At 38.1% G+C, this 16,880-nt stretch overlaps 1 protein-coding gene across 1 annotated transcript in view; it reads left to right on the top strand.

The window, feature by feature from the left end:
- The window catches only part of SLC9C2 (solute carrier family 9 member C2 (putative)), a 168,052-nt gene that overhangs the window by 87,768 nt on the left and 63,404 nt on the right, over positions 1 to 16,880 (top strand). The window contains exons 13-19 of the mRNA XM_036825109.1: positions 777 to 920; positions 3,183 to 3,351; positions 5,887 to 5,968; positions 9,880 to 10,046; positions 10,652 to 10,750; positions 15,305 to 15,402; positions 16,471 to 16,590. Of these exons, the coding sequence (XP_036681004.1) occupies positions 777 to 920; positions 3,183 to 3,351; positions 5,887 to 5,968; positions 9,880 to 10,046; positions 10,652 to 10,750; positions 15,305 to 15,402; positions 16,471 to 16,590 (879 nt within the window). The remainder of the gene's footprint in view (positions 1 to 776; positions 921 to 3,182; positions 3,352 to 5,886; positions 5,969 to 9,879; positions 10,047 to 10,651; positions 10,751 to 15,304; positions 15,403 to 16,470; positions 16,591 to 16,880) is intronic.

Here is a 16,880-nt window from a genome sequence, read left to right as displayed (position 1 = left end):
TTACTCATTCTATTCATTCAATTGTTTATTCTTTTAGCTATTCAACCAATCCTTTCTTAATATCTCCTGTGGCCTGGACATTGTATCCTAGGTTTGGGGATAGGAAAATAAGTCCCTTCTCAGAAGACACTCATGTTAAGTGGTGGACATGTTTATGTAAGAAACTAATAATAAGTGTAAATAATTATATGTTTACTGGGATCTTACTATATGTAAGGCATTTTTTAAGGTCCTGTGGAGACATTTTAAAAAGTATTCTACTCAGTCAGTTATTCCATCATTTCTGACTTTTTATAAAACTAAGCTTTGGGGTTTGGGGTCCCACTCATACCCTTTTCTTCTAGGAGTTCTGAATCAATTGAATCAAGAGACAGGAATCGGATAGAGAATTGGACTATCTGCTTGATTGGAGTAATGCTGTATCAGAGAACATGGTTTATATCTGTAGCTAAAATGAGGCTTCCTAATGCTTCCTTCCCAGTGTAGATCTTGAGACCTACCTATAGGGAGACTGGTTTGTGGGACAGACACAGTCACCCAGTCCTCTGAAAGGGAAGGTCTGAATAGAGGGGACTAAGAAGAGACAGGACTTGAGATCTGCTCATGGAAGTCAGACCTGGCCCAGACCCAGATGTGTTACCACATGGAATCAGAACAGCTCCATGCCCTAAGCACTGTGCTCTGGTCTTGCATTAGGAATCTCTGGGGGTGAGGCTAGATGTGTAGATTTAAAAAACACATCCCTTAAAATGTGATTTCCTTTCCATTTATCCTAGGTTTCTAATAATGTTTTCATGTGTATACCAACATTTAATATACACTTTCTTTGGCATTGTCATTGGATGTGGAGAAATCAAGTATTTTCAGTTTCACACTTTAGTTTTCATGTTCATCTTATTTGCAACAGTGAATTTTGTAAGGTAAGAATTATAATTTAAAGTTTGCTTACTAGACTTAGGTTCTCAAGCCCAGAATTAGAATTGAGAAGAAGTGGGTTATAGCAAGAAGAGCTGTGGACATGCAGTCAGGAAACCTGTATTGTTGTCAATAGCTTGCTGCACAACTGAGGGAAAGTCTGTTTACTCTTCAAGCTTTCATTGTAAAATGAGAAGGCGCAGAACAACAGCATCAGCATAACCCATGAGCTTGACAGAAATGCAAATTCACGGGCCCATCCCATTTTACTGAATTGAATCTCTGAAGTTGAGATCCAGGAAACTGTTTCAACATGCTTGTTAAAGTCTGAGCACCACTGGACCAGATTAATAGCTCCTAACATCTTGTTGACTTTCATCATCATTTATTATCATCATAACTATGATAAAGCCATTTGTTAAACATTAACCATGTACACTATGCCATTAGTATTAATGCAACCCTATGCGGTAGGTGTTACTGTATCATTTCACAGAGGAAGCCCCAGAGAGGTTAAAAACTTGCCCAGACTCACCCAGATTGTGAGGACAGAGTTGGGATTTAAACTTGACTCCCAAGAGCGTGCTATTTCTAGAATGACATTGCCCACACGTGGCAGTTGTGTCTTCCATAAGAATTCGTAACAGGGTCTCTGAAAGTATTGTCATTTCCACTCAGGTTAAGCCTGGCTGAGTGAGCTTACTTTATAAGATGTTCTCATGAAACATTGCTTTTGCTGACTCTGAAGGCACTGCAGGCAACTCGGATAGGCACTGTCACACAGAAGGGTGGGTGTACAATTTATGTTTCTTTCCACCATGGGAGCACAATTGCAAGGTGAGGTTGGTCTCAGTGTACGCAGAAAGATACATGGCTTTTTGCACAGATCCATTATCTCATTTCATCTGCATAATGACACTGGGAGATAAGAATTATTATCTCCATTTTATAGATAAAATAACTGTCCAAGGGACTTCGCTGGTGGTACAGTGGGTAAGACTCCGCACTCCCAGTGCAGGAGGCCGAGGTTCCATGACTTTCCGTAAGAGACTTGTTGAGAAAAATGTTTCAGAGACGATGAGCCAAACAAAGGCCTGGACATCATAATCATTGCTAACGTGTGTTAAGTGCTGACCACATTCTAAACATCATGCTAAGCCCTGTGAATTTTATTTATAGCCCTCATTTTATTGAATCTTCATAAGAGTCCTTTGAGGCAAGTTCAATGACTATTATTTCTCCATTTTTCAGATGAAGAAATTGAAGCTTGGAGAGGTTAAATAACTTGCCTAAGGTTACACAGTAAAAGACATCTAAATTTGAACCCAGGTAGACTGACTCCAGAGCCTTTGCTATACTGCCTCCCTGTTTTTGATATCAGGAAATGACATAAATTGTTCTATTTTGGCTGGAGTCAGTGGTATTTTAGAGAAAGATCATTTAGTAAGGCTGAAAAGGTTGATAAGAATTACTTTGCAAAAGGCTTTAAATGCAAGGTGGAGGAGTTTGCCCAAATTAATTATATATATTATAGATGGCAAATTGTAGATTTTCTGTTTCTCAATGACAGGAATTCCCTAAATTGTCATACGAATTTCCCGGTTAAGCGACTGATACACAGGATCTTTTTTGAGGCTGAGAACATGTCAATTATATTTCTGCTGAAATTTCACTTGAAGGACAGTGCTGATATTTTTTTGGTGCAAGTCTGCTATAGATAGAATCTAGATTTTGGCATAGGGTCCTATAGCAAAATGATCTGTAGAGAAAGGAGGCACAAGTTGAAATTATTTACATGGCGTTTAGTGTACGATTCTTGTGGAAGCTCAAGAAAAATTTGGTTGAGCTAAATTTATTAAAGTGTCTACAATAATTTTACTTTTTCGGCATGATCTACAAGGTCCTTGTGGTCTAATTTCTGCATCTAGTCGTGGCCTTCCAGGGAGCTTGTTAATGTTATTTGAAGAAGTTTCCCTGCAGGAATTTACTACCAAGATCCTAAACACTACACCCTAGTGTTAATGATAATTTCTTATATTTGTATAGAATTTCCAGCATTATTTTTCAAGATCTGAGTATTATATGCAAAATTTAGATCGTAGGTTTGGTTAGTCTCAGAAAGTTTGAACAACCTATCAATAAACTAGATCGTCTTCTCTTTTCTGAAAAAATTGTACATGAAATTTAGTATTTACTAGCTAGTATCATCCATAAATAACATTAATACATAAGATGCGATATAAAAATAAATGTTTTTCTCTCCACAGGTTACTTACTGTTGTATTAGTGAGCCCTATTCTGAGGCATTCAAATTATGAGTATAATTGGAGATGGGGAATTGTTATAGCATGGTCTGGAATTAAAGGAGTTTTTAGCTTACTCTTGGCTCCTGATATTCATAATCTGGCTGAACAAAAAGTAGAGTCACCACAGCTGGTAAGAAAAATCATATCCCATGATTATTCATATTTACTCATTTTAGTTTTGTGGCACTTGTCATAGTACCCAATAATAAAGCTAACCATTTAAAAAATTAGGTTTGAAGAATGCAGTCTTCTAAGTAGGAAGGAACTTTTGGGGGAAAGTTTATTTATGTTGACAGTGTGAAAGGGACCAAAAGTCAAATAACAGTTCCAGATGTGGGAGTTGGGTGCACTTGGGATTGAACCCTGGCTGCACCATTCACAGGCTGAGTGGCCTTGGGTAAGTTCCCCAGACTTGTGGCACTTCAGTTTCCAGTGGAGGATCGAAATGATGCTTAGCAAAGTACCTGACACTTAGTAAATGTTCAACATATGTTGTTGAATGTATAAATGCTGTTTTTCAAGAGCTGTCAGAAGGTATGAAAAAAATAATTCCTTATCTAGAGCATTCCAATTCCTATAGCTATTAGAGCAAAAACTGAAATGCTCATTAAATATGCTAAGGAAAGAAAGATTTTGTAAATTTTCAAATTCAGGATCTAGTCATATTTATGTCTTTTAGGGCTAAATAAAAAATTAATTTCTTGAAAAATTTTGGCTGAAGACTATATTATACATAGTGAAAGACAAATCTCGGTTTCCTTTCTACTCTCTCTCAAAGCCTTTTCCCCATGGGCCAGCCAGTGGATTTCTGGGCCTTCTGGTGGTGGCAGCGTTGGTGAGACTCCAGGGAAGGTCCAGAGAGCCCAGAGCATCTGTGGACAGCATGAGGGTACCTCGTCATTCGTGACAGTACTCTGTGAGCTAGCTGGAGAAGTTGTGAGAAGTTTCTAGAAATCCCCAGGACACCCCCACCACTTCCCAGTCAGATGAACCCCAAACCTGCTCCTGGGAGGGAGAACACTTGAATAATGTAAATTAAGAACATTACCCACCTCCCAAGGAGCTTTAATCTGGAGGTAGATGTACAGAGTTTCTTGATAGTATCCAACTTCAAGTTCAGAATTTTCTCTTCTTTGCTATTTTACTCCTGTCCTAGAAGACCCTAGGAGCCCAGTATTTTTCAAATATCTTTGTTGGGGGGAGCAACTATCACCCTCTCTATCTTGTAGGTAGGGAAACCAAAATAAAGAGAATAGCATGTTAGTGAAAGAACTCAGGTACCCTAACTCCCCAAAGAGAAAGAGTTTATTTATTTTTTATTTATTTTTATTTTTTAAGAAATTCATGTTCTTTTATTTATTTATTTATTTTATTTATGACTGTGTTGAGTCTTCGTTTCTGTGCGAGGGCTTTCTCTAGTTGCGGCAAGTGGGGACCACTCTTCATCGCGGTGCGCGGGCCTCTCACCATCGCGGCCTCTCTTGTTGCGGAGCACAGGCTCCAGATGCGCAGGCTCAGTAATTGTGGCTCACGGGCCCAGTTGCTCCGTGGCATGTGGGATCTTCCCAGACCTGGACTCGAACCCGTGTCCCCTGCATTGGCAGGCAGATTCTCAACCACTGCGCCACCAGGGAAGCCCGAAAGAGTTTATTTTTAATGTTGCTTTTTAAAAAGTGGAGTATCATAGTCCTCACCATCTTTCCTGAGGATTTACACTTCATATCTGTGGGCATGGTCTGGGCATTAATTTGGAGTTCAAACACACCTGTGGTTTTGCAGGGACTTTGGGTCCTTCCATGTTCCAGAGGAAAAGAATAATGAGCTCCTTCAGTTTTCTTTTGTGCAAGGAATTGGCCTAAAACCAAGTCAAAGAAATGTTAACTAACATTTGAGTATCATTTTTCAGTGTTTCCCAAATCTGTCTGATGTTAAAAATCCCTTTGATGCCACCCCAGACCTACAGAATCAGAATCTGCAGGGAATAAGCCTGGGAGTCAGTATCTTTAAGAAGCATTTCAGGTGCTTATTGTGATCAGTCATTTGGGAAATACTCTCTGAAGACATACTGCTATTAACTCCATTTTTCAGTAAAGGACATTGAGACTCAGAGTGGTAACCTGGCCTCAAATTACATGGCTAGTAAATGGCAGAGCCAAGACCTACAAATGTGGTTCTGCTTCTGCCTCTGCACGGTGCCTCTCCTGACCCCAGCGCAGCTCCTGTCTGCTTCTTCAGAGCTTCTCGTATGGCTGTAGTAAATGCTTGTGGCAGGTGTACTTCCCTGTCACCACTGCCTGCCATTGCCGGGGTTGCTCCCCAGCCCCGCAGGTTCCACAGCAACGTCTGAGAATCAACCACCGTGCTGGCTTTGCAGGCTTTGCACGGCCAGTGTTGACGGCAGGGACCATGGAGAGCTCCTCTCTCAGTGTCCTTATCCCTCCCAGAAACTACAAAAGCTATTTTTTTCTCACTCTGATTGAAAACTGATTTCTACCCCAGTGGATTATATTCAAGCAGTGTCCACAAAATAACTCTTTTGCCTCTTCTTATCAGAGGCAGGATTTTAAAATGTGGATTAAGGTAGAATTTTGTTGGTGGTTAATTGAACAATGATTCCCCTTGGAGAACTTATTAATGTTTTGACTCTGTGTGTTTTGTTTTTCAGTTTATATTGTATGTACAAGTAATATCATTAATGACTATGGGAATAAATTCATACATGATGACTTATTCAGCCAGGACATTAGGTAAAGTCTAATTAATTGGGGAGAGTAATGCAAAGAGATTATTGTTGGGGGGGTGGTGGAGACATTTCTTATGGGGCTCAAGGAATTGATTATGAAATCACTCATTTTTCATTCACTCCCTATTTATAGATGATGTATGAATTGGGATATTGATTCAGCCAGTTTAACAGAACCCACATTAACAGTGGCTTAAACAAGACAGAAGTTTGTTTATTTGTTTCCCCTCCACCAGAAAGTCCAGAAAAGTGGGATGGTTCTGTTCCACAAGGTTGTCCAAAGATCTCAGGTCCTTCTCTTTTGTTGTTCCTCAGCTTCCCAGGGTGTTGCTTTTTTTTTTTTTTTTTAATTTATTTTTATTTATTTATTTATCTATTTATGGCTGCGTTGGGCCTTCGCTTCTGCGCGAGGGCCCTCTCCAGTTGCGGCGAGCGGGGGCCACTCCTCATCGCGGTGCGCGGGCCTCTCACCATCGCGGCCTCTCTTGTTGCGGAGCACAGGCTCCAGACGCGCAGGCTCAGCGATTGTGGCTCACGGGCCCAGTTGCTCCGCGGCATGTGGGATCCTCCCAGACCAGGGCTCGAACCCGTGTCCCCTGCACCGGCAGGCAGACTCCCAACCACTGCGCCACCAGGGAAGCCCCAGGGTGTTGCTTTTGTCTGCAGGGTAGATGCTGGCTCACTGCCACTGTATCTTCAATCCAATCAACTAGAAAGGGAAGATAGGGCGGGGGTGATGGTGGTGGTGATGGTGTTAATGGAGGGTAAGCAGCTTCCTTTTAAGGGCACAATCCAGAATTTGTACATATCATTACCACTCACAGCATTGGCCAGAACTTAGTCACATGGGCACACATGGGCAAAGGAAGCTGGGGAATATTATCTTAACTGACTGGCCATGTGCTTAGCCAAAACTCAGAGGTTCTATTGTTAAAGGAAGAAGGGGAGAATGAATATTGGGAGCAGTCAGCAGGCTCTGCCACAGTTGCCTATTTCTAGAAAAAAACTGAAGCTGTTGATAATAAAATACATAAATATAATAAAATCACAAATAGACCGATGATCAGTAGAGAAATCAGGGTAAGATAATCAGTGGCAGTGGAGTCAAGGGGGAGAGAAAGGGCAGGGTGGGATTGCACAAAGGTTTAGAGTAGGGCCTTAGTATCCTCCAGTGTCCCGTGGCCTGGTCCTCAGCTTTGCTGTTGCAGAGACCTGATTTTGTCAGGGTATCTAGAATTAATCAAAAGGCTGGAAATTTACATATATTGCACTCACAGGAGAATATAGATGCAGCAGAAAATCAATTTATTAATTTATAATGAGGATGATTTCTTTCTATGTCAGAAATAATCGTGATCATTATTCAGGGTATTCACCTCTAAATACCAATTTCCTTGATAAATCAAATTAGTAATCAGAAGGTTTCTTGGAAAGCGTGGAACTGGTGAGAGGTCAAGGAAGGGTAATGCTGAAGGAGAGTTCTTATAAACAGGGAAGTAGCCCGGTGAATTTAACCCCTCTGCTTGTGTCTTTTCACAGTTCTGCCCACTCCTGAAACTGTGCCCCATCCACGCTATTGCAGAACTTCCTGTGATAGCTTACCTCAAAGTCCATGGCCCCAGTATGCGAATAGGACTAGTAAATGGGGCAGATTTTTGGCAGCTCTCCTTCTCCCCACGTCATGGGTTTGCTCTTGTTTGCAGTGGAAAGTAGAGCTTGGATCAGCAAAAGCCTACACTGGAGCATGACTAAAGTTAACTTGATCCATGAAGGTTTGCTCACACCTCCCTTCCCACCAGTTTTCTTTGGCTTTCAGGGATCCAGACCCACTCTGCTCTCTTTGCTTATGATATAACATCTGGTTTTCTCCCATGCTTGCTTTCTTGAGATTGCTCTTACTTTGATACCCAAAGGCAAGAGCAAGAGGTTTTACTATCATGGAAATATTTTTTTCTCCTCCTTTTCTTCCCATACAATTTTTTTTTATTGTATTAACTGAACCTCAGAATTTTCATTGTGAAACAAACATGTATGGCAAGTACTTTATCCTCAGAATCAGTGCTCATCCTTTCTAGAAACACTCGCATGTTAACAGGTAATTGACAAAATTGAGTTTTATCAGGAAGAGTTTCAGACCAACTTCTTCCATCGGGTCTAATGCTTTTAAGAGATTCATCCTCTGGACCTAGAGATTATCATACTAAGTGAAATAAGTCAGAAGGAGAAAGACAAATTCCGTATGATATCACTTATATGTGGAATCTAAAATATGGCACAAATGAACCTATCTACAAAACAAAAACAGATTGACAGATATAGAGAACAGACTTGTGGTTGCCAAGGGGGAAGGGAGTAGGGGAGAGGACTGGGAGTTTGGGATTAGCAGATGCAAACCATTACATATAGGATGGATAAACAACAAGGTCCTACTGTATAGCACAGGGAACTATATTCAATATCCTGTGATAAACCATAATGGAAAAGAATATGAAGAATATATATATGTATATGTGTGTGTATATATATATATATATATATATATATATATAACTGAGTCATTTTGGTGTACTGCAGAAATTAAACACAACATTGTAAATGAACTCTACTTCAATAATATTAAAAAAAAAAAAAAGAGAGAGAGATCCATCCTCATATTCTTCCAGGATCATCTTAAACACAGGAGTTTGTTCAAATGTACTGGTGCCATCAAGTGGTCCACTTATACCCATGTTTCCCCAGAGCAACTGGAAAGTGGCCGTTGCTCCATCCTAATGGGTGGGATGTAATTAGGCAAATGAATAAACTTTCTCCTTGTGTGCTCTCAGCCATGGAAATTTTAAATCCAAAGCTGACACGTTCTAACTCTTTAGCATGGCAGTCAGATGCATCTTTGCTCTGGACCATAGAGAACCGAGAGGGATATGATTACAAACCTTTTTGAATCCCTGAAAATTTGAAATACAGCACACCACAGTGTCCTGTAGAGAATGCAATAAAGTTAAACTGAAACATTTAAAACTCTTTATGAGACATCTCATATGCAATTATGAAGAGAGAACAGTTTTATTATTTATTTATTTATCTATTTAATTGACGTGTAGTTGATTTACAATGTTTTGTTAGTTTCTGCTGTACAGCAGTGATTCAGTTATACATATGTATACATTCTTTTTTATCTTCTATTCCATTATGGTTTATCACAGGATATTGAATATATTTCCCTGCGCTATACAGTAGAACCTTGTTGTTTATTGAGAAGAGTTTTATTGAGGTGGAATTCTGAATGAGTAGGCTAAGCTCATTCACTAATTAAATTCTTCTTTTTGGTAAGCAAGCCTCATATCTATAACTTCAAATTGATACTTCAAGATGATACAAACTGCTACAAGTTTTGGACATGTAGATTTGCTGGCCAGGAAACAGAGATGTTAAATTTGAGGGATCTCTATTGCAGTGGCCATTACATTTTATTATGTATAAGAATCAGTTGGAGAAGTTGTTAAAATGCAAATTCCCAGGCCACTCTGATTCTCCAGACATGGCGTAAAGCTCAGGAATTTGCATAATTTAATAGGCAGCTCCTTTACCTGTAGACACAGGTAGATTTCCATACTTGGAGAAATACTGATTGGATGCCTTTAAATAGTGAGTCACGTTTCTAGCTATAGGGAACAAAAAGAAACTAAGAAGACACTCTTTAGCACTTGAGTCAGAAAAAGTTGAGCTGTACAGCCAAAAGGAAATGGATAGTTGGGTAATTTTCTGGAAAATTTTGGACAAATAGTTGTCCTTGCTCTAAGCACTCTGGTTTGGCTATGCAAGTGATGCCAAGATTTCACTACATTATGCGACATTTCGCTTCCCTGTGCAATCTTCACTGTATTTTATTAAGGCCCTTCCTTTTCTTTGTCACAGGTTTGTGTGCCATCTCCCTTCCAAGACAAATGGCCATGCAAAATGCCATTAAGCACATCCAGGAGATAATACAGAACAGAATAACTTTATTTAAAACAGAAAAAATTTTGACAAATGTTAACTGGACCTTAGTAGAAGAAAAAACAAAAATTGAATACATCATTCCTGTGAGTTGATACCTGGCAAAAAATAGTCCTTTCCCTTTCTGGCCTGCCTCTTTCTTTAGTTTATTATAAAAAACTTGATTCTGCTAGTTATATGTCAGGATACTGAAGGGAGATACATTTACTAGCTTTGCTATATTGGCAAAAATAGTTTGAATTCTGTCTCTAAAGAGAAGGTGTTGGTGATCTAGCCTTATTTGCCAAATACAGGAGAACTGGTGTTTTTACAAACTGGCTGATTGAGTAACTATGAATGGCCTCTGCCAGGGTGACGTTTCCAACTGGTTGAGGAAGTGAGAGATCTCTCCCTGTATAAGTACTATCAAAAGCAGAAAACATAGGCTGCTCCAGAGAGCAGTCAAGCATACACTAGCTTGGGGAAGAATTTGGCTTCTAAATCTCCCCAAATGAATAGTTACTTCACCACAGTTGAAAGCAACATTTCTAATATGGAGAACGTTTTTCACTTATACACCCCTTCATTTTAGCGATTCTGATCTGAGTTATTGGAATCTTGGTTGAGCGAAGTATTTGACAGCTCCTAATCATTTTTACTTATTTGTAACTTTATCTCTGTGTGTTTTTAAACTTAGTCTGATACTGTTCAGTTTCCTCATGTTTCATGTGATAAAAGAGTGAAGGAGGAGTCCCCAACAGATGAAGTTTTAATAGAAGAGGCCAGATTGCATGTAGCTATAATACAAATGGTTGGTACCCTTCACATAATCTGCTTTTTATTTATTTATTATGCTTGCAATGCTTTTAATTCTTACGTATGGTTTTCAGGTGACTAGAAGATTTTTTTCCATCTTTTGATTGGTTGTTAAAATTTATGTTTGATTTATGAAAGTTAAAAAATAAAAGAAAGAACTCTCTTAGGATTTAAATTCAAGTCACAAATGTTATTATTCTATTTCTAAGTCTAGCTAATTTTAGCAGTTCACTTTTGGGGAGTCTTTGAATAATGTTTGGTGCCATTTACGTACTTAATTAAAATCTTCAAATATTTGAAACTGCTTTTATAAATTTAACATATTTGAGTTCCTTTTATACAAAATTCTCTCAAGTGCTTATTTAACTCTTGTAAATCTAATAAGTTAAAGTAAATCTAATGAAGCAAAATTCTCTTAAAATATTTATGATTTAATATTTAAATGTTATAAATGTAGGAAGATTACTAGATAAAATCAAGTTTAAATCAACTTATCAAATTGCACATTTAAAATTGGGGTTTTATTCTAATAGTACAAATTTAATCAATTTTACAAGTATATAAAATACTCGTTATGCCCAGAATCCTTCTTTTTTACTTTCATTTTAGAACTTATTATTATGAAGAATTTCTAAAATATACAAAAGTAGATAAAATAGTGTAATGAACTCCCAAGTACCCATCACTCAGCCTTAAAAACCATCCACACATGACCAACTGTGCCCCATCTGCACCCTCATTCACTCCTCCATCTTCCATATTATTTAGAAACAAATCCCAGATATTATATCATTTCATCTGCAAATATTTCAGTATGTATCTCTAAATTTTGGTCTTTTAAAAAACATAGTAAAATACTAATATTTCACCTAAAAATTAATAATTCCTTAATAACATCAAATATTGGGTCAATGATCAAATTTCCAATTATCTCATAAATGTGATCAAGGCGTATTTTCACAGTTTATATTTTTAAATTACATTTCATTAAAATCACGTATTGCAATGAATGAATATATACTTTGTCTCTTTTAATCTATAAATTCCTCCTTTTATTTTTTCTGTTGAAGAACATATTTCTTCTTAATACAAAAATATTAACACTATATTTTCATTTTAAAAACATTTCTATACTTAATTTAAAATGTTCTCAGAATTTGAAAAGTTCTTACCCAGAGAGGTAAAGTATGGTCACAAATTCTTTGTAAGACCTCCTATTAAGAGGTGGTGTCTATATCCCTCCCCACCATTAAATTTGGGCTGTTCTTGTGACTTGTTTTGACCAGTACAATGTAGCAAAAGGACTTTGGGAATGTACTGGAGTCTAGGCCTTGAGGAGATTTGCAATTTCCCCCTTCTTCCACTTTGAATACCACCCTGAGATTGTCATGTGAGGAAGCTGGCCTAGCCTCTGAAGAATGAGAGGCCACATAGAAGTAACCTGAGGCATACAGCTGAGAGTCAGTACCCTACTACCAGACTTGGGAATGGAGCCACTTTAATTTGAGGCTTGGGACAGTAGATTCAACCTCACGATGGTAAGAGATGCAAAGAATTTGTCACCATATTTAATGTACCACGTTCCACTCACTGGCCACAAATATTTTTACCCCTCCTACGAAGCAAAACACATTCATCTTTTTCTAAGACACTGCACGCCCGCCCCGAACCCTGGCAAGCCTTCATCCTATTATGGTATCAGATTCAATGTCCAGTATCTCATGATGTGCATTTAGTCTAGGTCTGCTGAGGCCTCTGGGTTGTATCTCCTGAAGTATGATTCCTCTTGATCCAGAGAACTGTGGACTAAAAAGAGAAGTTATCTGTCTCCCCCACCTCCACCCACAACATTCAGTGGTGATCAATAGACACCTCTGTTCAAGAAGGGGAAGAACAGGAAGCACTGATTAATCACTGGTCCTTGGCAATTCTGAAATCCAGCTGGGCATATGTCCCAGTTCTCCCCATTCTCTACATTTTCATAGGAAATAATCCATGTTTGTGGCTGAGTAACCTTCTCAGACTGATTTCTGCCAGTAGAAATGGAAATTCCTATTTATTTAGAACTCTTTCTGTCTTTTTTAGTCCAATCTGATACAGTTTCCTTAAAAACTCATGTGTTTTCAATGAGTCTGATTGTAGGCCGCTCTACTCTGTAATTCCTTTTCATGCAGGCCACATGTCAGACAATGTGAGTCTGAGAAAGCCTTTAGTCTGCTTGAGAGGGTAGGCTAAGGACCACCTTTAACCTTTCAGTGGTCTTATCCAAGGGTCTTGAGCCACACCCTTGATTTGATCTTGAGCCTGAGGCCATATTTTACTGGCAGAACTCTAGATTTGATTTTTACTTCCAGATCTTTTGCCACCTGGAGAGACTTGCAGATGAGAAGTAGGTTTGGTTTTCAACCTGGCAAATCATGGCCTCTTTATATTTTCTGTAATACCTGCTTGCAGATTGAACTGTTGCCCTTCGGTTTATCTCTCTCTTCCCACACCTTATCATATGCAGCTAAAAAGGTTGACACTTTAATATTTCTAGAATATTAGAAGCCAGATTCATAAATTCATTAGGTACATCCTCTACTTTCCAAGTTTGCCTTAGGTGACAGTATTGCCAATTGTGCTGTCTCTTCATAGCACAGCTGCCTCCCTCCAGCCTTCTACATCAGTTTTCTCACTGCTCTTCCAGCTTCCACTAACAGTCTAGCCTCTCCTTCTAGCCTCTGCTCACCACCTCGTCCCAAAGCTAATGATACGTGGTTTAGCGTTTTGTTATGGAAGCTCTGCACAGTTGGTACTGATTTCTGTTTTGGTTAGCCTTTGCTGTATTACAAACCTTAGTGGCTGAAAACAACAATGATTTGGTATTTCTCACAGTTCTGTGGGTTGGCAACCTGGATGATTCTGTTGTCGGTCTTGCCTGGGACCACTCATATGTCTGCCACCATCTTAGCTCAACTGGGGTTGGAGGGTCCAGCATGTCCTCACTCGCAGATTTGGCAGTTGACTCTGGTTGTCTTTCAGGGCACTTTGGTTCTCCTCCACATGGCCTCCTATCTTCCACTAGAGTGAACTGGGCTTCTTTGTTACATGGTGGTCTCTGGGTTCCAACAGGGTGAGAGGACAAGATGCAAGCCCTCTGTACCTCCTAGGCTCTGGAAGTTGAATAACATCACTTTTACCCCCATTCTATTAGTTAAAGTAAATCACAAAGCTAGCCCAGATTCAATGAGTGAAGAAGACCCCACCTTTGAAGGAAGGAGCAGCAGTGTTAGTTACAAAGAGGCATGGGACAGGCATGCTACATTGGGACCATTGTTATAATGACCTACCACATTTACTTTTTAAACCAACAATCCCATGTAATGACCCACTCCATGTTATCTTTTCTAAAAAAATTGAAATATATTTGATTTACAATATTGTGTTAGTTTCAGGCATACAGCATAGTGATTCAGGTTTTTTTTTCAGATTATATTCCATTGTAGGTTATTATAAGATGTTAACTATAATTCCCTTTGCTATGCAGTAAATCCTTATTGCGTATCTATTTTATGTATAGTAGTTTGTATCTGTTAATCCCATACCCCTAATTTGTCCTCCCCACCTTTCTTTTTGGTAACCATAAGTTTGTTTTCTATGTCTGTGAGTCTGTTTCCATTTTGTGTATAGATTCATTTGTATTATTTTTTAGATTCCACGTATAAGTGATATAATATTTGTCTTTGTCTGACTTCACTTAGTATGGTAATCTCTAGGTCCATCCATGTTGCTGCAAATGGCATATTTCTTTCTTTTTAATGGCTGAGTAATATTCATATATATATATATATATATATATATATATATATATATATATATATATATATATATGCCACATCTTCTTAAGCCAATTGTCTGTTGATGGGCACTTGGGTTGTTTCTATGTCTTGGCAATTGTAAATAGTGCTGCTATGAACGTTGAGGTGCATGTATCTTTTTGAATTAGAGTTTTGGGGTTTTTTTTTTTTTTTGATATATACCCAGAAGTAGGATTGCTAGATCATATGGTAGCTCTATTTTTAGTTTTTTAAGGAACCTCATACTGTTCTCACTAGTGGATGCACCAGTTTACATTTCCTACCAACAGTGTACAAGGGTTCTGTTTTCTCCACACTCTCTCCAGCATTTATTATTTGTAGCCTTTTTGATGATAGCTATTCTGACCAGTATGAGGGGATACTTCATTGTGGTTTAGATTTGCATTTCTCTAATAATTAGTGATGTTGAACATCTGAAGTAAACTCTTTGAGTTGTATAGATTTTGAGTTTCCTGAAGCCAGAAGTCTTTGTATCTTTTATAACATCCAAGAGAGTACTTTGCAAAAATGGAATATTCTGTAAATATTTAAATTGAATGAAATTTATTTCTTGCTCTAGAAGTTTTTGAATAGTATATTTTCATATATTGAGTTCAATAATAATAGTGAGGGGTATGTAAAGGTCAAGCAGAGTACGTTACATTAATGTTTTGGTCCTTTGTAATTTTTATTTAAAATTGTATGTTTAGAGTAGCTTTGAAAAACAGTGTAACGATGGAGTCCTCAGTGTAGAGGCAGCCCGGACATTAATTGGTGCAACCAAAAGCTATTGCCACATCCAAGGAAAGTAAGTGTAATACTTCTTTAATTGATATTTCCAAAATTGAATGGGTATGTGATAGAGAATGAACAAACTGAGAGTTCAGTGTCCAGATTGATCAATCTTTTTATCTTATCTATCTGTCTTTCTATCCATCCATCCATCCATCCATCTACTTCCTATTTTACTTTACTTTTCTATTTTACTCCCTATTTTTCTTTTTCTTCTTTTTTTTAAACATCTTTATTGGAGTATAATTGCTTTACAATCCTATTTTTCTTGTTTATACTTTTCTCCCTGAAAATTCATAACTCTGATGACATTGGGAGTTTCTGGAGGAAGATTTGACTACAGAGCAATTATATGAGAGACAAGGGGAGCCATGAAAAAGAACCCATATAGTTTTAATTATGATGATAATTATTTTGTCTTTATATCATATTCACTAAATTACTGCATAGGGGAAGTCAGGAGGCCTGGAGCCTGCCATTAAACTGCTCTCTGGGGTGGAATAGGATCATAGTTTCTGGAGGAATTGATCCAACCCATGGAACTGATAGATGCAATTAAATATGATGGGAAAAGCTCAGTATCTTAGAGATATATTGATGTCTGGTTACAGTCCTGAAACATTAGATAGTGGATGGTCTAAGACAAACCTGTGGGGCAGCAGTGACAGGAGAGTCTGTCTGGATGATAGTTAACATTTCAGCAGCCTGGTAATATATCTGGGAGATGTAGCATCAATTCCTAAATAAAGTTTGGGAAGGACAGGGACTTCAGGGCCTTGGAGAATCTTGGGCTAGGCAAGGCGTGACAAAAGGAAGCTTGATTCTGAACCCCAAAGAGTTGGATTCTGAAGTTTTAATTTTGTTCTACCTCAGGTCACGGATAGTTCCAGGAACATGGACAGCAGGAGTCTCCCACTAAAAATGTTTCTGTTCCATAACCATGGGTGGGTAGGTGGATGGATACAGAGGCATATTTAATAAACCCATATTACATTTATATTTAGTATAACTTTCTGTTTTATATTACCCAAAGGTATAGCATTTGCTTTTCATTATAACATGTATGTATATTTTTCTCTATTAGATTCATGAGTATTTATGATGTTTCAACTTATGTAAGAGCTAGAAGTTGGCTTATGAAGTTTAAAAACATATTAACTTTCTTGGAATATCATAAAGAAAAGGCACCTCTTTCTCTATATGGGTAAGTACTGTGAACCTTTAATAGCAATGTACTTGAAAATATGACCTTTTCTACATTGTCTGAATAGATTACTTTGATTTTCCCTAAACAAACAAACAAACAAACAAAAAACCCAACTAATATTATAGTCAAGTCTTATTGATTGAGTGCGGAAGGAACAAAGTGCTTGCTTCTCTTTCTCCATTCTGTTTTACCAATTTCATTGGCACCTCTATTAGAGAGTGGGTAGAAAAAAGATGAAAAGGATGGTCATATTTGGATTCTTCAAGTTTTAATTACCATGTCTTAGG

This window comes from Balaenoptera musculus, chromosome 1 (genome assembly GCF_009873245.2).
Source record: "Balaenoptera musculus isolate JJ_BM4_2016_0621 chromosome 1, mBalMus1.pri.v3, whole genome shotgun sequence".
Taxonomy (NCBI): Eukaryota; Metazoa; Chordata; class Mammalia; order Artiodactyla; family Balaenopteridae; genus Balaenoptera; species Balaenoptera musculus.
The sequence above is the reverse complement of the archived record's forward strand: the minus strand, read 5'-3'. Positions and strand labels throughout refer to the sequence as shown.